Source organism: Neopsephotus bourkii, unplaced genomic scaffold, assembly GCF_033783945.1.
Source record: "Neopsephotus bourkii isolate Nb327-2 ecotype Australia unplaced genomic scaffold, CSIRO-AGI_Nbou_v1 NB_107, whole genome shotgun sequence".
Classification (NCBI taxonomy): domain Eukaryota; kingdom Metazoa; phylum Chordata; class Aves; order Psittaciformes; family Psittacidae; genus Neopsephotus; species Neopsephotus bourkii.
The window spans coordinates 4,626,841-4,648,136 of record NW_026900624.1 but is presented as its reverse complement, the minus strand read 5'-3'; the positions used below and the strand labels follow the sequence as shown (position 1 = coordinate 4,648,136).

Here is a 21,296-nt window from a genome sequence, read left to right as displayed (position 1 = left end):
TTTCCTAACAATATTTTAGTGTTTTTCTTGCATTGGCTGTTCTGCGTGTGTGTTCTGGAGGAGCCGGGTGGGATCATTCTTTCCAAATTGGTTGGGCTCTCCTTGGTGCACTAAATTGAACTGCTGTTGACAGTTGTTGACAACAAAGGGTGCAGCTGAACTAGAGCAGGGTATGTCTCTCCTTACAAGTGTAGACAAAGGAAATTGCATTTGGCTGCACCAATTGTCAGCAGTGATTTAGCTTCGCCTTGTAGGCGAAGTTTTGACTGTTGGTAAAGGGTAAAAATGAAGGAGAAAATTAAGTGTTTTGTGAAAAGTATAATGTGTGCATGAGCTGGACAGTAAATTCTTCTACCCTTGTTTTAGTACTCAGGATTTCCCTTTTTCTTTCTTTAACACTAAACAGTTAAGGTTTTTTCTTTTGATAATGCTTACCAATTGACTGTGCTTTTAACTTTCCTGCAACATGTTGGTGAGCTTCTTTCCCTGATTTCCTCCCAGTTGTCTAAGGTATGTTCACTTTTCAGGATCACTGACTGTACTCAGTGCAGTAATAGTCCTACTGTATAGTATGCTACAGTCATACTACTTGCAGCCAGGATTCTTTTTTTTTTTAGTCTTTTTTTGTCTCAGAGCAAATATCTTCTGCTCATTGTCTGTGTGGCCAGAGAAGAAGTTTCCTGGTTTCTGCCAAAACTCAAAAGTACTGCTGTATGTAAATTTACTAGTCCTTAATAACTCATAATTAACTGTGGTGGTTTGTAAATCAGCACACAATCTAAATGAAAATGGTTCTTAATAGGAAAGAGAAAAAGCTAAGGAAAACAAAAACACTGCATGACAGCAGTTACTGCAGGTCTAAATAGACCCATCTGTGCATTCTTTTACTTTTGGGACCAAATCAGGCTAGCTTTGCTCTCCATCCCATTTCCTACTTCAGCCAGAATTTCTTTGCAGTGTATTGGCTACATCCCTGTCTGCTCCTAAAGGTAGAACCTGTGTAGCTTCCAGGTTGCTGTGATTGCTCTCTCTCAAGAAGAAATACATTTACCCAAGCATTTCCTTGAAGGGGAAAGAACTGAAAGTGTGATTTCTTCAGCAGTTACAACTACTTCACAGAATTGCAGGCTGGTTAGAGTTGGAAGCACATCTAGTTTCAACCCCCCTGCCACGGGCAGGGACAACTTCCACTAGACCAGGTTGCTTAAAGCCCCATCCAGCCTGGCCTTGAACAATTCCAAGTTGAACTTGAACACTTGTACCTGAAGTATTGGTTTTGGAAGGGAATGATTTTTATGACAATAGGCTTTGTCTTTACTGCCAAAAAAGAGATGTGTTTGCATCTTTTTAAGGAAAAATAGTCACTATATATTAAATATTATGTTTCATACTAATGTTTGGCAACTGACTCACCGTATGTTGCAATACTGCGTTAATTCCAGGACCACTGAAATATTTAGGATTCCTTTTAATTTTTTCTCCTTATCAGTTTAAAAAACAACAGAGCAGCAATTTGGTCCTTATGTCTGTGTTAATCCAGGGTTATGGCATCTCACAAAATTTGACAGTTTTCAAGAAAAAAGCCTGTGTGCAGCATTTTCTGGGTAATTTGTCTATGCTTTGGTATTTTGTAGGATGAAGATTTCTAGCTTATTGGATGAATCACCACATTATTGACTTCTGAGCGCATTCTGTTCAGATGGGTGTGGGAATGGGTTCTAGTCTGTCTCCTGATGTTATGTTGGACCCCTGTGAGCTTGCGTATGCTAGGAAAAAGGTGCGTTTTTAAAACTCAGTAGATGTGCTCTAAAATGATAAGGTATAAAAGGCAACTTTAGATGGTTAACAGGCTAAACTGATTTTACATTTACCTGTACCTTGAAGCTTTTACCACAGAGTGTTTCATGATGGGGATGGAGTTGATGACATGCCTTACGGAGAATGTGATACTTTAGGCTAAAAATCACAGGCATGAACCATGACTTGCTAAGCAGGGATAAAACAGTCTCAGACTGCTTATTCTTGGGTGTTGTATGTAAAAATAATAGTAATAAATAATCTTTGGTGTCTGTCAGCATGAGCTCAGCTCAACTGCAGTGTTTGTTTCTGTGGGGAGGTTAGGGTCCTAGCTGTAGACGGGTCTTTACTTGCGAAATCCCAGTCGTCTCTGCCATGACAGTGCTGTAGGTCTGCATCAAAATTAGTTGGAAGTTCTGAGCAACTTCAGCTGCTGCTGGGTTTATGAGAGCTGCATGTGCAGTCTTTGGCAGGAGTGTCTGCCTCAGTTTTGCAATGTGTAAAATGTAGGGTTTCTGTCGAGTAGTTTCAAGGCAAACGTTGACCAGCACTAACTATAGTAGGTATGACTTTGAGGAAAGAAGGAAATAAAGCAGGGAGACAGCTACTTTACATGATGCCCTCATCAGTGGAGGATATCTGGTTTGGGTAGCCAGGAGAGAATTTAGAGAGTCATCTGGTAGGGGATGATGAATAACAGGGAATGGGAAACACAGACAAGTTAAAGCCTGGGGAACAGAGCTAAATTTTCAGAAAGAGCCTATGATCTTGTGTACCTTAAATTGTCTAGTTTAAGTGTTTTAAAGAAAATTTTTCATGCACAAGGTGCTAGGCTTCTCAAAAATTGCATCTTGATCTGAAGCTGAGTATCCAAAAATTACTACTCACACTTGAAAATTTAGGCCAAGCTTCTTTATAAGAAAGCCAAAGGGAAACTGCAAGCCATCTAAGTTCCTTTCAAATAAGCTTTGCGTGAAAAGATCCTCAGATTTTTCTTATTAGATTTCCAGTATTTGCAAAGGGGATGTGCTACTCTTAAGTATTTAAAGGCAACTATAGCTCCTAGATAAACTGTGCTTAAAATGTATTTGAAAGTGGATTACAGGGAGGGCTTTTACGCTTTGCCCTAAAAACAAATACTGATGCAGTGGTATCTGTAGCTTTTGTTGCCCTAGGAGTCTCAAACTGACAATTTTGAAAACAGAGCCTGTTTTACAATACAAAATGAAACTTAAAAACTATCTCAGTCTAAGCTGGCACACACCTATGGGGAACACTCCCCACACACACACACTTTCAAATAGATTAAACATTACTTTTATATTCTTAACTATTCTTAATAGTTAAACAACTCTTTTCCAGGTAGGCATTAATATCAGTAATTGGTTTGCATATAGCAAATTACAGTATATGGCTTGTTTCATACCTGTGAATTCCTGTATGGGAATAGCTAATTATTTTGAACAAGAATTCCAGGATGTGTATTTTTCTTTTTTATAAATATAAAAATCTTTATTTTTTTATTTGTTAGGTTTTTGTTGTTTTTTTTTTTTCCTTTACCAGCTTACTACAAAAAGTCATTGTAATGGGTATGGTAACTACATACTACTAGTATGTAGTTAAGATGTCCAAAAGTACATCCCTTAATATTTGGCAAGTAAATAACTTTTGAAGTCACACATACAGCACATTCGTGTCTCCCAATAGGTTTCAGCTGTTTAAATTTATGAATAGGAGTTTAAATCCTTATTTTCCATAAGCAACAAGTCTAGTGTGTTTGACAGACTAACAAGAAAAGCACTTTTATACACCAGCATTATAAACAATCACATTGTAGCTTATCCCATGCATTTAAACTCATAAATTGTGATTCAGCCATTCATGTCACCACGTGTGTGAAATAAAACATGCCCAGCAATTTGGGGATTTAGGAATTTCAATTTATTTTATGTGAATGCCTTGTGGCTTTTTGCCCTTTATCACAACTGTGTTGTTTCTGTGACATGCAGCGTTTGTTTTATTCAAGAGACCTGTCACCTAGTGGCAAAGTGTGCTGGGGAATGTGGCCTGCAGAGGTCATGAAGATGGTTTTGTTACAGCTCAAGGGAAGGATGGGTTTGCTATCGACAGGTCTTGTGGCTTTGAACCCTTACTGTTAGAGGTGAGAGGGCTGGCAGTGGTAGGCACAGCTTGTAAAGGTTTGACATTCCCTGGTGAAAATTAAAGGACAAAGTACCTTGAAGGGGGTGATAAAAGGAAAAGCTGTCTAAGTGTGGGAAGCTGTTCCATCACAAGGAATAAATGAATCCTGGGCCAGAAACCTTGCAAGAACATCACGTGACTGGGGAACTACGTTGATGCAGTGCATGATCCCAGTAATCAAGGCTGCAGTTAACATAGAATCATTAGACTTGGGGTACTAATCTGCTGCAAGCACACTTACTTTCTACTGGGTGATGTGCCACAGTCACTCTTAACTCCATTGCTCTCTGAGCAGAAAGATTTGGAGTGTCTGGGGTTCATCCCATGCTTCAGTCAGTTAACTGGTGTCTCTTCAGAGAATGGACTCGAAGAGGAAGCTCTTACTTTTGGAGGTGTTTTGCTGGTCTTTGGTTTTGTTTTAGTACTCTGCCGAGTGAGATGTTTGTTGCCATTACTGCTAATTATGGTTTCCCTGTAGGTAGTATCAGAGCCGAGTTTCCAAAACTATTTGTGAAACCTGTTTTCAGCAGACTTGCCCTGAGAACAGCACACCTTCTGACTAAATTGAGTTAGGCTAGCGAAATACAAGTGGCCAGAGTGCTTCTTCAACTTCAGGGCTTCGAGGTACATGTGCTCATATGGATCAGACTGCTAAGTTACCTTTCAGCCTATTAAAGTGGAGGGCTCAGAGGATCCAAAGTAAGCCTGTTACATAAAGCCTGGCAAAAGCGAAAATGGAGTTGTGTTTAGTTTTGACACACATATAAGGGCTTTCTAGATTACACCATATTAACTTGCAAGCAAAATGAGCCTTTTGGTACACTGGCTTAAATTAGCAATGACCCAAATGCCAGGAAAGAGAATTCCTTGGAGTGTAGTATTTCTGAAATTGGGAACAGCCTGGGTTAAAATGCAGCTTGTGTTTTCACAGGATTTAATGCCATGGTGCCATGCCTTTTTAGAGAAGCTAGGGAATTTAGTGTTCTGTAGAGAAACCAATACCAGTCTTTGGCATCTTGGAATTATGAGATTAATGAGGACTGTGGTAATTTATCAGGCTCTTTTTCTCCTTTCTTCTGTGATGAAATGCTGTTTATAAAGACTGGAATCTTAACAGGCACCATCATGCATAAATAAATGTGCATGGTTGTTAAGCTGGAAACTACATTCATGCCTTGAGTTCATTTTGGTCATTTTTCTCCAGCCTTATGTGTAAGTAGCTTGAATCCTCGAGTGATGGGGTGATGTCTTAACCAGCCAGCATCAAAATTGGAAAAGGCTTTTGAAAAAGCTTCACAGTTGTTACTTTAATGCATAGAATGAATGTCATGCTGTGTATGCCTGAGGCAGATGGGCAAGTGCCCTGTTGTAGATGAACTTTATGAAGTGATCTAGCAGTTATCAAGAAGAAAGATTGTTTGCACTTCTGACAGCCTGAAATTGGTTAACATGTACTGCTTCATTTAGTGTCAATAAAAAAGATCAGTCCCTCGCTCCTAGAATGTGTGAAATCAGCTCCAGCATGTTCCCTTCTCTCTTGCTTTGGTTTCTTATGGCCTTTAGAGAAAAGATCTAAACTGGAATCCTTTCCACCACTAAATTTCTAAGGAAGAGTAGAAAACTAAACATAAACAAGCATCTAGCAGGCAGAAAGGTTTGTATTATTATAGAGCTTCCGTGCTCAAGAGATGGGCACTAAAGATTGGAAGTCTGGTATGCTAAGGCTTATATTAATGTTTTCATCAGGATTTATGATTATCAGGCACCCGAAGGAATAGAATCCATTTTTTTTTCTCACAGCTTGTTTAAACTAGGAAAGTTGTTTCTTATTCTAGCCTTGTTATCCCAGGAAAAAAAAACCAAGCAACATCCAAATAACCACCCCCCATCCCAACATCCTACCTTCAAATAGGAGTAAGAAGTATGGAGGACCACTCCAGAGTTAGCAGACTTGATGCTGAATTTGAGCGTGAAAAAGATTTGAAATACACCCCAAGTTGACACTTGCTCTCTTCATATCACACAAGGTACTGCCACAAGGAATAGAACTGTATTGATTGTATCGCACAAGGATGAGAGTTGTTTTCATCTGACCCGCTGTGTGCAGTTCCCATTATGTTCAAGGAAGGTGAGTTCATAGTACAACAGAAGGGACTGGAGAATCTTGGGGAAGAAACTGGAGAAGCTTTTCTTGTTTGGCTTAATCAAAAGAAGACTGAAAATGGTATGATTTTTCTTTCTCAGTAAGTCTGGGGTTAATGTAGATTGAAAATTGTCTTATCCTGTCTGGATTGTGTCAATACAGGAAAAGTCACTTTACAGACTTTCATTCTTCACAATTACCTCCTGTTCCACTGTAGAATTTAAGTTTTCAATGTGTCAACCCTAAGTGAGAACTGGAGTTGGGGGAGTGTCAGGAATGTTAGCTAAAAGCTGTTCAGCAATTTGATGTTCATTTTAGATTGATTAGTCAGTATTATTTGCAAATATTTGGAGTTGTGCTTATGGCTTAAAGATACTAGGTGGTAGGCTGGGGGAGCACAGTTGACCTTGTGTTAGCAGCCCTATAATTAGCATTTTGATAACAATCAGATGTGGTCTGCAGAAATGACTTCATGTCGAAAGTATTACAAAGCCTTAGTGCAAGTAATCTGTTCATCTTGCTTTTTGTGGAGGGTAGGGTTTCCTTAAGGTTTCTGTGCCATTGGGGCATGAATGTTTCTATATGAGAACATTATTAGCCAGTATTTCAACACTTGCTCTAGAAGTATGAAACACATGACTTACTAGTAATTAATTTGTGTGGGCATTGTTCCTGACTGGATGTATCATTTATCTCTGGAAGACGGGGCTAAAATGCTGAACTATAGTATAGTAGAATACCCTATAATCAGGTGTATGAACTGTGCTGAACTGTGGCGTAGTGGACAAGAAATAAGATCTGGAGTTATTTTATTTTTTCTTTTACCAGAACAGAAAGTGATGTATTTGAAGAGTAACTGAATTATCTAAAAGGTAAAATCTCAGCATAGATGAATGTCAGCTGAAGAAGGTGCTTAGGTAGTTCTTGTAAAACAGGTCAACTAACATCCAGTATATGGCAAGGAGTTTATAAGAGATTTTTAAGGTTAGAAAGGATTCTTGGGTCATAGCCCTTCCTTTTGCTTAATCCAGTCCATAGCGTTAGTTCTTGCTTGTGCCTGAACTAAGCTACATAGGAACTGAAGATTAACTACTTGCTTTTCAATCGTAAGTTCTCCTTCCAGGTCATACTGTAAATTTTTGAATGCCTTCTTGCTTTTGATCAATTTGTTCTAAAGATCCATTTGTAGACATAAATAAGAAGACTGAGGCCTTTGTGAAACCTGAGACCACTGCAGCTCAATACAATAAAAGTAATTATCAGAGCGAATTAGAGCTACCAGTGCTCACTCATTGAACTTTCGTCTGAATTGTTGATCACTGGTGGTAGTATGTAACTCTTGTTATCATATTTTGAACAATAGTCTACAGCCTCAGAAGAGCTTGCTGTGGAAATGATCTACAGTGCTCAAGATTCCCTTGAGGCTTTCCTTAAGCCAGAAACTTACAATCAGATGTTGTGACCTCCAGACAACTGCTGCGACATTTGGACTTTAGTACTGTGGAAGTAAGGTGGAGTCAGTCTTAAAAGCAGCTCTTTTGTGAATGAAGGAATAGATCCTCCCCTTTTCATCATCACTGGGATGTACTTGGCTTATTTCATGTTCTGTTTGATAATGAAAGAGCTGATGTAGAGTTTTTAAAAGATCTTTCAGGAATTTTTCAGATTATCAGTGGCTAACATTGTTAGAGCTGACATACCTTTGAATTTTCCTGGCGAGAAGTTGTTGATGTGGACTTTCATATGACAACTGTGGCTGTCAAGGAAAGAGCAAAAGCTTCATCTGCGCTGTCAGATGTCCAGAAGTCCTTGATTCCTGACTGCTGGGCTTGTGCCCCTGTGTATCTCACGCTTCAGCCTTCTTGCGTGTATACAGGACATCTGTACAGCACATGGGAAGCAGGTCTGGTGCAACCAGATGTGTTGGACTAGCTGTGTAAGTGTGGCAGGGTGCTTGAACCCATCTTTGTCTGCAGTTCCCCAGACAGACAACAAAGAAGAGGGATTCCTAGGTAATCTTTTTACCACTTTAACAAACTAGGAGATGGTTAAAACTCGGCTCCTTTCATTCTTTGAGATAGATTTAAGAGGTTTTTCTTAATTAGTTTTTTCGTCTAGAAAACACTTTCTTCCAGTATGTCTAACCCTGACCAAATATGGCAAAGGTAGCATTAACTCCCTTTGAGAAATTTGGAAAGACCTTCTGTAGGACATCTGGAAAAGAAGACTTACAGCTATCAGGTCCGAAGTGTAAAGCTAAGAATAGTACCATTGTATCAGATAGCTTACAAGTGTAACGATGCTGGCTAGATAGCACCTTTTCACTCTGAAATGAGAAGTGTTTTCTGAGAAACACCTCACTACTTATAGTAGTCATGTCTTTTTCAAATCAAAGCTTATTTTTTATGGAAAAAAACAACTTGCTTAAAACAAGTCATTCTGACATGTTGAAAGTATGGAACTCAAATTTATGATAAATAAAAGCCTAAGGGTAAATAACATTTACAAGTGCTGTTGTCCCATAATATGCAAGCTCTGGCTGGATATAGGAGTCTTCTGGATGAGTAATACAGCAGCAGTGTTAAGATCAGGGAATGAGGAAAGTGGAGGCCATGTTATGTAGTAGAATTATTAGGTAGTCTGAAATAAGAGTTGTGCAAGTTATCATTTAGGTAACAGATCACTGTTAACAGATACAGATTTTTCTTTCTCCAGGAACAGCTAATTGAATACAGAGTAGGAGTTTCTTACTAATTTCTGTGGAGCTTGACTCCGTGAAAGAGAGGTTTTGTGAGGGCATCGCACATGTAGGTTCATTAATCTTATGTATTGTCTGTGTGCTTTCTTCTGATAAAGTTTTTCTTAAACTTGCTTTGCCATTTAGGAGGGGTACGGAAGCATTTCTGATGCTTTGGATGTAATGTTATATTTTTCAGTCACAATTAGGGTTTAGGGATGACTTCTTAGACATATATAGGTTGTTCCATGAAAGCAGCAATGGAAAACTCTAAAAAGTGTTCTTACTAGTTAAAGTCAATAGGCTAGAAATTACTATAACCTTTTCTTGGTGACAGCTTAGAAAACTTACTGATAAAATCAGGTAATTGTTTGCCCCCTAAGAATCCTGTTGTGCATTTTAAAATCTGATGCAGCCACAGCAGAGGGACACAAATTAGGGTCTAGGAACATGTGCAGTGGGAGAGATGATGCTTCTCTTTATGCGGTGGTCCTGCTACTCCAGTGATTGTTAGGCTGACAGGTCAGTAAAGCAAGCTGATGAGGCAGCAGTCCAAGCCACTGAAGGAGAGCCTGAGAAGACCAAACTTGTTTTGGAGTCCCCCGCCAACTTAGGTGCAGAACTGCGTCTGTGATTGTGAAGCTAATTTGAAGGAGGAGGGTGGGACTGCTGCTTTGCAGCCTGAGTTTGGGTTGGGTTTTGTGTAATGTGAAACTGTACCCTGAGTTTCACTTGCTTATGTTGTGGTTTAGCTGTTTTGGGAGGGAAAAATGGTAAGTAGCTGTGGTGTTGAGGGAAATTAAGTAAAGAAAGTCCAGTAGAACAGGACTGGTGATACGAGATGTGTCCAAGCTGGAGAGCTGACTATGGTGTCTACGGCACCAGATGCCAGATTGCTGGTGGTTGTCGGGCTTTGCTGACCATTTTCAACCACCTCTGTGAAGTGAGGCCCTGCCTTTTCAAACGCTTGGAAGTCTACTAGTTCATTAGTGCTGGGTGAGAGGTAGGTATTGTTTTAATCATAGCTTTAGGACTTTTTTTAGCAACAGTTATGACTGCTATCACTAACTTAAGCTTGGGGGACTGCCAGTTGGCAGAGGGATGCTGGTAGCTCTCAAGCAGGGAAGGCTTGAGTCGGAGCTGTGAGGGAAACGTGGGCTGTGGAGGTCAGACTGCGGGGTAGTGACAAACATATCCTGTCCAATAACACAATATGCAGGAAAAGATTTACATCAAGGCGGAAGAGCTAATTTCAAGAATGAACCTTCTAATTCTTCTGAATTCTGATTTTCCTTTTGTGCAACCCAGGGCCTCCCAGAATAGTTGAATCTTGGTGTTACAGGTGCAGCAGCCTGTCTTGTGCTAGCATGTATCTACTATAGCTCTAAGGGACCAGGTATGGATTTAGCTGTAGAACTTTAAAGTAGGAGCTCTGATGTACCTATTAATGTTACTAAAACTCAGTGTTAGAGCTGGTTAAAATGGTTACTCCTCATTCTCTAACATGACTGTGATCTATGCAGTGCTTAGACAGAATAACCCTTGTCACTTGTTTACAGCAATGACAGATTACAGAGGGAGCAAAAGGGTTCAGTCTTGGATGTGATAAGCAAAACTTAAATTATAACTGTTTACCTGACAGTTGAGCAGAGGAAGGGTACTCATGAGAGCTGTGCTCGTGACCGATGCTGCAGAGAAAGACATGGGATCGTTGGCTGGGCATCTCTGTTTTCTGTACTGGGAAAGATACTACCCAGTGAGTTTACCACTTACCAGTGTGTGGGATGAGTTGGAGAAACAGAGGGTATTCCCATCATCAGGAAGTCATCACGACCTATTGTGCTGGCTTTGAGTGATACTATCAAAGAGAAAGCGGAAGAGTGAAAAAGAAAAAACCCCATTCACTGAGCACATTTGTTCTGAAGCAGTACAGAAAGAGGAGCTGTCTTCAGTTTTAAGTGCACTGATTGAGAAGTATTTTCACACCAGCACATTGTGACTAATATTCCATGCAGCCATGTTCCTGCCTGTCACTTTCTGATCTGGTTTTTTTGTGCAGCTGCAGGAAGGAGTCCATTTAACTCCAGCCAGGCACCTGACAACATGAAGGGAAAGGCTGCTTGTGCTCGGGGTGCTGTTCTAGCAAGTGAACTTTCTGGAGTAAGGTTTGTGCCTTAATTGCTGTGTTTTTTTGAGTGGCAGCCATAGGGGATGGGAGCTGACAGCAGAGGGACACAGCACAAATGGATGTCTAGCTGAGCTCTTGAAGGCTGTTGCTGAGTTTGGGGGAAACAAAACATCATCTTGCCTGTTGGCATTTTAAGGAGAGAGTAGAGAAGCTGGAATTGACAGAGCTTCCTCTTATGTTTTGTTACGTATTTGTTTTGTTACGAATGTCAGCAGTGCCTCTCTAGCAATTTGATTCCAAGTTTAATGAACTTATGATTGCATTTGTATGTTCTGCAACCAAGGGAGATACGTCTAGCTGCAGTTTTCAGTCTCAGTTGTTGAACTAATGAGATGTTACCTCTGTTTCTGAGAGCTTAGGACACTGGGCATGCTGAGAGCATGCCCATGATGGAGGTGCTATAAAATCACGCCAGGTAAGAGGTATGTACAGGGCCCTGACAGGTTTGTTTTCAGTGTGGTCTCTCGAAAGGAACTGAGCAGTGTCTGGTGCTGACCTCAGTCTTTTTGTGGGCTAAATTAATGTCTTTATTCTGCTTGGCAGTGTGGGCCAAGAAGAATTCAAAAATGAATGCAAGATTTTGTGGTGTGCAAGATGTCTCAGAGTACCCTCAGTTGTTTTTGTGTTTCATCAAATGGGCCTGTGTAATGCAGGGGAGAGTCTGCAAGCCCTTACTGGTTGACCATGGAATGGTGTAGCAGGAGAGGCTGTGCTGGGGCCCATTCAAGTGGGGGAATAGCTGTCTTGCACTATTGTAGGAGGTAATTGTGAATCTGTTTTCATTTGAAGACAGAAAAGACCAGTAGATGTCATTTAATGTTTAAAACATGAAGCTGAAGCATAGTGTCCTGCTGCTACTGATCTATGGAGGAGCTTTGAAACAGGAACAGACCCAAATACTGAATGTCACTGGCTGTACAAAAAAAGTGTGTCAGGCTGGAAGGTGAGTTTCAGCTTGCCTATTTTTATGATACTATACTAGAAATAAAACTGAAAAAACTCTTCCATCCTTTTTGATGTCAGAAGGCAAAAATAGCTTGTCATCTGCTCTGGGCATGTCCAGCCTTGGGTTTGCTGCTTTAAAAGGAGGATCTGGTTTTGGAAAGAAATAAAATGTGCAGTGGGAGGTCTCACCCTATCACTGAGAGCATGTCTTTTTTTCTCCAAGATCAGGCTGGGGAGAATCTCTTGCTTTGATGAGAATTACGACCCTGACTTTGCATCCTGGGCTCTGCCCTCTGCTTCTGTTCTAAACAGATTTCAGGTCGTGTCTTTCAACTCTCTGAACTCTATAAGTTGGGGACAATGATAGCTTACTCAGTGGTGATGCTTGAAGGAGAAAATGGCTGATGGTGAAGCCTCAGTGGTGAAGTCACTGAGGGCCTGGTGACAGCACAGCTCCGCATCTGTCACAGTTTATGGGTGCAGGCTGGTGACCTGCTGATGGGGGAGTTGTCTGCAGCTGTGGTGGCCTGGCATAGTAGGAAGCTGGAAGCAAGCAGAACAGAAACAATGGTTTGGATAAACACTTGCAGATGGGTATAGGGCACTGAAAGAGCTGCTGGCTCTGAGGTGTCTTGCTGAGCTTCCCAGAAAGCTTCTCAGGCAGGGGTGGGCAAGAAGGCTGAGACCCGAGTGCTTTCCAGAAGAGAATGTGGCAGGGCCTAAGGTCAGGGAGGAGTTGACACAAGCTGCTCAGAGAAGGCAAATTCACTCATCTGACTCTCAAGGGTGCCTTCAAAAGCATGGACTTCCTTGTCTGTAGGCAAGGGTGCAGACTCTGCCTAAGCTCCCTTTCTCTGGGTGCTTTTTACTGCTACTGCATGGAATTAAATAGATGGGAATTAAGCAGATTCTTATGTGTGTTCCCTGTTCACTGCAGATTCCTAAAGGACAGTTTTAGTCTCTGTGGTGGACAAATAGCACTGACCCTCCGAGGCCTGCAACTGAAGGCCCCGTCAGAGTGCCAGAGGAATGGATCTGCCTGCCAGGAGAGGTAAAAGCACAAGGTCTGGCACTGGAGATGGCTTGGAGGGGAGGAGGCAGGAAGGATGTAAGTGTGTATTTAGGCCAGCTTCAAGGAAAGCTGCAAAGAGGCATTGGCATTTCTATACAGGCGTTAACATGCAGAGGGTTTTCTTGATTTGTTAGTTAAAAACACCAGGTTCAGACTGAGTAAAAGTTGACTTTTCCTTACAGTTACTTAATTTCAGTCCTCTTTGTTGTGTCTCTGGCTGTGCAGCTGCTGTGGCCTCCCACAGCTGGCAAACTTGAACACTAGGTGTAGGGAAACCATAGGAAGCACTCACTTCCACCCTTTCTCTTTTTTGTGAGGCAGCTTTTTTTACAGCCATTGTGAATGTGTCCAGAAGTAGCTGAGAACTTGGAAGGCCACTCTGCATTTCTTCCTCCTTTTACAGGTCAGCTCCAGCTTCCCCTTCAGTAAGTGGATGTTACTGGTATTTACATATGGGGCCAAAGAGTCAGCAGATGGAATTTATTGGAATAGAGAGAAAAGGGGGCCTTTGTATCTTTTTGTTGCAGAGCTTGGTGGGTGTGAGCTTTGCCTTGTTGTGCTGAGGCCACATGGAGAACCTGCCTGTGGAGGAGAACTTCAGCACCAGAGGAGGTTTCTGCCTGGGTCCCCATGCTGCTCAGTTTAATGAGGCGTGCTGGCTTTTGGCAGGTTTCCTACTGGCTGCCACTCCACACCACTGTCTCTCATTAGGTAGGATGTTTTTAGGCACTGGGTTGAATTTACTTCCACCCCGAACAGACCTGGTGGTGGTCTGCTTTTACACACTCCAATTTACAGAGCTAGCACCAAGCTACTAAATTATTAAGCTGGGGTTTTAATAGAAACCCCTGTGTAGGCTTAAATTGTTTCTACTCTATTTGGAATTTCCTGCTCTGCTGGTTTTTATTTTGTCCTGTGCATGAAAGCGTGGAGGAAGGAATTCACAGGAAAGCACAGAGGCAAAGAGGAAGAAATCTGCCTGAGAGCACTAGAAAGTACAGACGAAATAAGAGGTTAATTGATGCTGTATCCAGCTCTGATGGAGGTGATAGGTGGAAAAAAATGCCTTCTAAATCCCCATGACAGTTGAGCGGAAACTTGTGTGTTTGTTTTCAATGCTGTTTGTAACTTAGGTTTCTCAATAAAATATTTGCTTGCCTATTTTTGACTTGAACTCTTCCCTAGGGCTTGAAAGGGAGCAAACACAGCTCCCCCAGCTTTTGCCCCAGTGGTATACCGTGCTGCTGCCAGTGGGATGGCAGTGCTATGTTTGGTGGAGCTTCCCTGCTGAGTGAGGGATGCCCCTTCCAGCTTTGCATCCTTTCCACCCAGTCCTCCCCTTGCTGCAGGCTCTCCTCTGCAGCTCAGCACCACTGCACACTGGGTCAGGATTACAGTTGCTGATTAAGTACAGAGTCAGTCAGATCTGGTCAGCACGGCTTGGATTTTAGCACTGCACTGATAAAGTGGTGTTGTCTCTGACGACAGGTACAGTTGCTGTTCTCCACCAAATGCTTTGTCTCTGCCAGTGAGGGATGTTATTTGGCCTGGGCTTCCTGGTAGACCAGGAGTTCTCAGCACAGATTCCCTGAGGCTGCCTCATCACAAGCCATGACCTCTTCCTCTGGAGGTAATTGGATGGCAGAGGTTCAGAAAAACAGTGGTAAGAGGGAGGCAACTGGTCAGTGTATGTCCACTCCTGCCGTTATCTCGGCAGCCACTATGGGCAAGCACCAAGTCCCAGGTGAGGGTACTGCTTTCCATGGGGACAGAGTATGTTTGCAGGATGCGTGCTCACTGTTCAATTTGAACAGCCAGCATACTGAAGTAACTGTGCTCATCAAGCACAGCTACAGTGAGCCAGAGCACCCAAGCTTCGGCTGTGCGCTTGAGGGCTTGGAGTAGTCCTGTTAGCGAGCACTCTGTAAGACATAACATGTCTTACAGTGTGTAAAACAGCTGAAACAGTCTGACCTGGCTCATGTGCATACAGTGCTGTCCTGCCTGGAGTTTGCAGATCTGTCTGAAGAGAAAGTCGGGCTGTGAATTTTAAAGGCTGCCTTCGTCACTCAATGGCAGGAATAGCACTGCAGTTCCTGTCATTGTCACCATGCTCCAGCCATGTTTGGGTGCTTACTGTGTTTAATTGCATGGCTGATTTACTTAATGTCTCTCTTGGGGTCAGTCATAACACTTCTATTTTTAGGATTCGGGGAAATTAGGGATGCTAGTAATCCACTGTGGTTCTCTCTCAAGGCAGGAGTTTTCCAGGTGATAATGGTAATAACAGCTGTGGCTCAGTTGCAGAGCAACCTTGCTAAGCTGCTGAAATTAGGTCTGGCAAGTATGGTAGAGCTTAACACTTGCAAATGAACAGTCTCCACTGAAAATACACTACGGGTGTAGGCAGAGGCTATGAGCTCCCTGGGTTTGGATAACTTGGAGAATATGCAGATGGTTTATTTGGGATATCCCTGGCAGTGCCTGTTGGCTTTCAGCCCTGTGAATACAGAATTTTCTCAGTGTTTGGATGTAGAACTCAGGTGGTCATTTATCCTCCCTAGTACACAGCTGTGAATTATCCCATTTCATGACAAACTCGTTATGTAGCTACACAGGAACTCCTTTTTACCTAGCTTGTATCTCCAGTAGGGTATTTAAGGTGCTTCTCAGATGCTCTTAGGAAAGATACTTTACAGAAGGACCTGTGCTAACAGTCCGCCTAATGCGCCTCGCTCTGCTTGTTGTTTTTAAACAGATGGACTGCTCCGTGGAAACCCTTTATGGCTTCATGCAGGAGCGCCAGAAGAAGTATGCCAAGTATGCAGAGCAGATCCAGAAGGTCAACGAAATGTCTGCCATCCTCCGCCGTATACAGATGGGCATCGACCAGACGATCCCACTGATGGAGCGGCTGAATAGCATGCTGCCGGAGAGCGAGAGGCTGGAGCCCTTCAGCATGAAACCTGACCGGGAGCTGAAGTCTTAGCTGATCCGTCAGGCTCCCATTGTCCTCCTCACCTTCAGGCTCCAGTGTTCAGCACAGGCACACTTCAACGGGCTGGATGGCAGATGTTTGGGGTGCATGACACTGCTGCCAGACTCTCTGCCAGAGCATTGGAGGAAGAGCAGCGCCAGCTGCCAGAACTGCGCAGCCAGGAATGCAGGAGCCCGCCCGGCCCTGTCGTCTGGAGAAGATGATTTACCATCCCTTCATCTCCCTCCTCTCACCCTCCTGTCTCCTCCACTACTGCCACCCGGTTCCATTGCTGTGACGAGATGGGGGTTTACAGATGAGGAGTTTTCTTTCACCTGATTTATTTATTATTTTGTTTTTAACTAGAAAAATTCAAAGGGACACAGGGTGTGACAGACGCTCTGACATGGGGTTTGTGCCACTGGGGTTTAGACCATTAGATGGCTGGCAGGGATTTTGGTATCCCCTGGCCTAGGAAATGTGTGTGTGTGTTACAGGTGAAAGTACAGGAGCTAGGGACTGGCTTATTAAAATCTGCCTATTATCATAATTAACATGGCGTGCAGAGCAGGGGTTTGGCATGTCCTCTTCAAGGCTCCTGTTTTTTTGGGCTCATTAATTTATGAAGCTGTAAAGGAATAACTGTTACACATATGTATGTGTTAATGTTAAGCAAGCCTTAGTTTTCCTCTCCCCCTTGCCCTAGTAATGTCCCTGTGCCCCAGCTGCTGGCATTTTGTGTTCCTCACCTTGCACAGTGGTTCTGACAGGCACTGGCACTGACCAGATGAGCACATTTTGCATCCAAAGTTAGACGCGAGGTGTCTCTCTTTATTTTTGTTGGGACACTAGAGTTGTCTTGGTGCTGTCTTTTCTATGAGAGGAATGCAGTTGTTTACCTTCAAGTATATGGAGTTGGAAGGAGGAGACACAAGGCGGCCTTTTGGCCCGTGCTTTGGCTTAGCTGCTGTTACACTGAGAGCTTGCCCGGGCGTGGTGTTTAATGACTGAAAACACCTTGCTCTTTGGGACTGTGCTCAGCAAACTGCTCCAAAGGCAACGGTGTTTTTCCCTTCTCCCAGGATGAGAGCCCTGAAGGAAGGCAGGCAACATGTCCATGCCCCCTGGGTGCTGGGCTGGCCTGTGGGAGACAGGATGGTTGCCAAGCTTGCCACTGGTGTGCTGGCTGCAGGTGATTTGCAGCACCTCCCTGAGCTTTGGAGGGTAAAAATACTTGCTGTAAAATACTGCTGTAAAAATACTTGCAGCTCTAGAACTGGGGTTTAACAGCCTGCGTCACCATTGCGTGGCAGCTCTTGTCTGCAGCAGAATGAGCATGTAACCAGAAGGGTGGAGCACTTGCTTTGCTGGGTCAGGGATAGGTTTGTGTGTGTTAGTCCCGGCATACTGTCGCTGGTGAAAGGCAAAAGCATGCCCAAGAACCCCATGTATGGTGTGGGTGTATGTCAGGAGCACAGTTCCAGTGGTGAGGGCAGCCCTATTTGGGAGTCAGTGACAGTCTATCTTCTAGTACAACACAAGACTAGGTGATTGCCAAAGGCGACTTGCTTCAATACCTCTTAGTACTTTAGAGTACTTAGCAGCAAAAGATTGTCTCTAGGCATTTGGGAGTAGGAGCGTAGTAAGTTTTTGATGGTATTAATTATTGCCTGGTGGCAGGAAGTAACAGGCTGTTTTTTGGTTGCATTCCCAAAGTCCATGTAGCCTGGAGTGGATTTCTGGGGTACAGCCCGCAGGCAACTGAGGTACGTATCTGAACCATAGCAGTAATTGAACCTCAGGACGTGCTGCGCACTGTCTGAAAGCACAGTCTTGTAGAAATGAATCCCCCGGAATGATGCCCTAGGAAGAGTGACTGTGTCAGAGAGAGTAAGGAACTTAGGAGATTTTCTAGTAAAGGTAGCAGGGTGGGCCTTCCTGTCTGCTGCCTCCACCCTGGAGTTGTTACACAGGCGTGTACACATGGACATATGCTGTATGTTGTACAGGATAGAACATGGGATCCTTGCTCAGGCGTCCTGCAGTATTTCACAGTAGGTTTGTTAAAGGCTCACATGAGACTTGACAACTGAAGAAAACCTGCTCATCATGGCCATGCCCGTGCAGGTCCTCATTGTCCGTCATGGAGCAGCCTCTGCCTCCTGTCATCAGACACACCAGAATATTCAGCAGCTTTAAATAGCAGCTGCAGGCGGTTTTGTCCTCCTCATCCAGATGATGCTGTCTGGAAGTTTAGAATGTGCGACATTCACCCGTCTGCCAGAAGGGATCATGGATATCCCGCACCCTGGTGTGCTAGAAGCCTATACTGGTGGGAAGATCCTGATATTGGATCTCGAGGCAGGGGTTAGGCTGCAATGCTCTCTTCTGTAAAGCTTCTACACATTTGGCTTCATGCTGTTAAGTATCAGATCAAAGCATTGTGGTGCTAATGAGGGCAAGTGAATTGTATTCCTGTCTAAAGACTGTAGGCGTGAAGGCTGCAAATCAGTTCCTTCCTCATTTTCTATAGAACACCTAGGCAGTGGGCTGATAATGGGAGAAAGCACTTGTTCCTATGAACACTGGCCTGCAAGCTTGTGGATATGCTATCAGCTGCCCAGCTAAAGCTTTCTTTAAAGGGTAGGTTGTGAACAACATGATAGATTAACTAGAAAGAAATCAAGTGGAGCTGAAATGTGAAGGCCAATCTCTTCCAAAGCACATGGGTCATCACCTTCATTCCACAGGTGATAGTCTCTTGTATTGGGTACTGTAAGAGAGTGTGCACCCTCTAATTGTTCTCAAACCATGGTTTACAGTTTTATTTAAAACACTGTCTGTGGCTTCATTAACTATAAGTCTTTGGCCCTCTGGCTGAGGGGGAGACATTTCCTGCCACGTCCTTTTGAGCTGCTGTTTGTTGCTTGGCTGCTCCTTGTTTGCTTTGCTATGCGCGCTGCTTTCAGATTCATCTCAGAGGCAGGTGATGCTCAAGGTGAAGTTGTTGCTTTGCTTCCTTTTTTGCTGTTTAGCAGGAGATGTGGGCTGTGACTGGAATTACCTTTCTGCTTATGAATTTTCTAAGCCAAATGCTCTTGGACAAGGCCTCAGGTATCTCTCATAAATGTACTAGCTGTTATTTCTCTCATGAGATGAGTGCTATAAACAGAATAATCTGGTGTGCTCCACTGAAAACAAACATCTCTGCCCAGTTCTGCTTTTGGAGGTGGTGTGTGGTACAGGTACGGGCTAAGCTTCTTCGTATGCAGTCTTCTGAGAAGCTGGAGAACAGGGCGAGTCTCTGGGTCTTTTGTTCCCTGCTGGCCTGATCTGCTTTGGTTCTTCCCCTGACTCTGCTGTTGTGACTCCTGCTTTGTGCTGCCACTGGTGCTTGTTGTGTTGTACACTGGTCAGTGTGCTACAGACGCAGATTTGTTGTGTTGTTTCCATTGTTTTTGTAATTTAATGCATTGATAGGGTGCTAACGTGCCAACCTCCCTGCAGGGCAATTTCTGTGAAGATCTGCTGAAGGGGACAGAAAATAATGTTGTGGTTTTTTTTTTTTTTAATACATGTATTTAAAATAAAATATATTTAAATATATTTAAATATTTAAAGTGTATTTCCCCTCCTCTAAGCTTTTACACAGAAAGAGTAGAAAGACATGTTTTCACAGGCCCAGTCACTGCATGAGCCACCTCCTCTCTCAGACTGTGTGCCACTGGTTTGCTGAGGTACTGTGGTGGTATGTCTCCCATTCCCAAGCTGCCAAGGGTGTATTTTGATCTTCAGTCTTGTGGCTGAGCAGTCCTTGGTTGATGGGTGTCTATCCTGTTTGCAGACTTGCTCTGCTTCCAGCTTCCTATGTGCAGCATGTTCCCTAGCTCCAGCATTAAAACGTTTGGGATTGCTCTTTTCCAAGTGTGCTGTTTCTCCAATTGCCTCACTTGTTCATTTACAGCCCACTTCTTGCTATGATGTCTATGGGCAGTACACACTGCTCAGCACGGTAGGTCACAGCTTTAGTGCTTTGCACACAAGTCTGGTTCTGGCTGCCCTGGGGCTATAAGGAAACCCGTGTCCCACAATGAAAGTAAATGGGATTTATTTTGGTGCTGTTGAATTCTGCTTGGCACCAATGTCCAGTTTAAACAAATGATGTGTGCAGTGATGCTTGTACCTCGCCAGCAGCAGGACAGTAGTTCAGCTGAATGCCTACCTTTTCTGTGCTGGTAGCCTCGTGGAAGTAAAGAAGAGGCTCTGGGACTGATGGATTCAGACACTTGGGTAAGATTGCAGCTTTCCTGTGCAAAGCACTTGTGGTGTGAGGTACTCCCTGCCTATGTTGTTAGACACTTGGATGTTGTCTGCACTCAACAGCTTTCCTAACATTCAGTACAAAGGCTAAATGTGAGCAGAAAGTATTCCTCATTTCTTACTCCCTCCCCCTTATATTCCTGTCAGAAAGAGACCATGTCCTCACAGATGCTTTACATCAGCATTTTTTGCAGAAGGATGTGGAGCTGGGTGTCCCTGAGCAGGCCTCTGCCCTGCCAGCTCCTCATCTCTTACTGATTGCTCACCCATCACTGAATGGGTCAGTTTGCACTTTCAGCCTCTTTTCAGCTGGTCTGTGGTACTTCTCAGGCGGCTTGCTTTCAACAGCTACTATGAGGTTTTAACTTCTTCATAATGTGAGCCTGCACGGGACAGCCTGATGCCCAGCAAGGTGGCACGGAAGGGAGAACACCTCTGATGATGAGCACTGTTATTCTACCTGAATTTCCAGCTGTGGTCTTTTTTCTATACTATAGTAGTGATACTGTATTATAATGCTGTAATGTCTGAACGTGCTAGAAAAGCTCTGCTTTTATGTCAGAAACTTTTAACAGGTGCAGCGTAGCTAGGAGTTCAGTCGGGGTTATAATGTAGGTGAGTTTGGCTGCATCTCAGTAATTTCAGATTTGACAAGTGGCAGTAACTGCCTTATAGGAGCCCACTGCCTTCCCCAGAAGCGCCAGCCACAGCTCTGGCCTTTGCCACCATGATGTTCTGGTAGAAATCAATTTATAACTTCACTCTCAGCCAAAGCATACAGAGCAGCTGGCTAATGAACACAGAGTTAGTACAAGCAGCAGTTCATGGAATTACCGCAGTCCTGCTCTCACACCTCTCAGCCCCTCAAAAGTAGGGCTGCCATGATCCATGCCGGGGGAGGCTTGACCTGTTTTC

At 43.4% G+C, this 21,296-nt stretch overlaps 1 protein-coding gene across 1 annotated transcript in view; it reads left to right on the top strand.

Moving 5' to 3' along the window:
• The window catches only part of BORCS5 (BLOC-1 related complex subunit 5), a 63,014-nt gene extending 45,719 nt beyond the window's left edge, over window positions 1-17,295 (top strand). The window contains exon 4 of the mRNA XM_061358769.1: window positions 15,843-17,295. Within this exon, the coding sequence (XP_061214753.1) occupies window positions 15,843-16,073 (231 nt within the window). The 3' untranslated portion in view covers window positions 16,074-17,295. The remainder of the gene's footprint in view (window positions 1-15,842) is intronic.
• The last annotated feature ends 4,001 nt before the right edge of the window (window positions 17,296-21,296 follow it).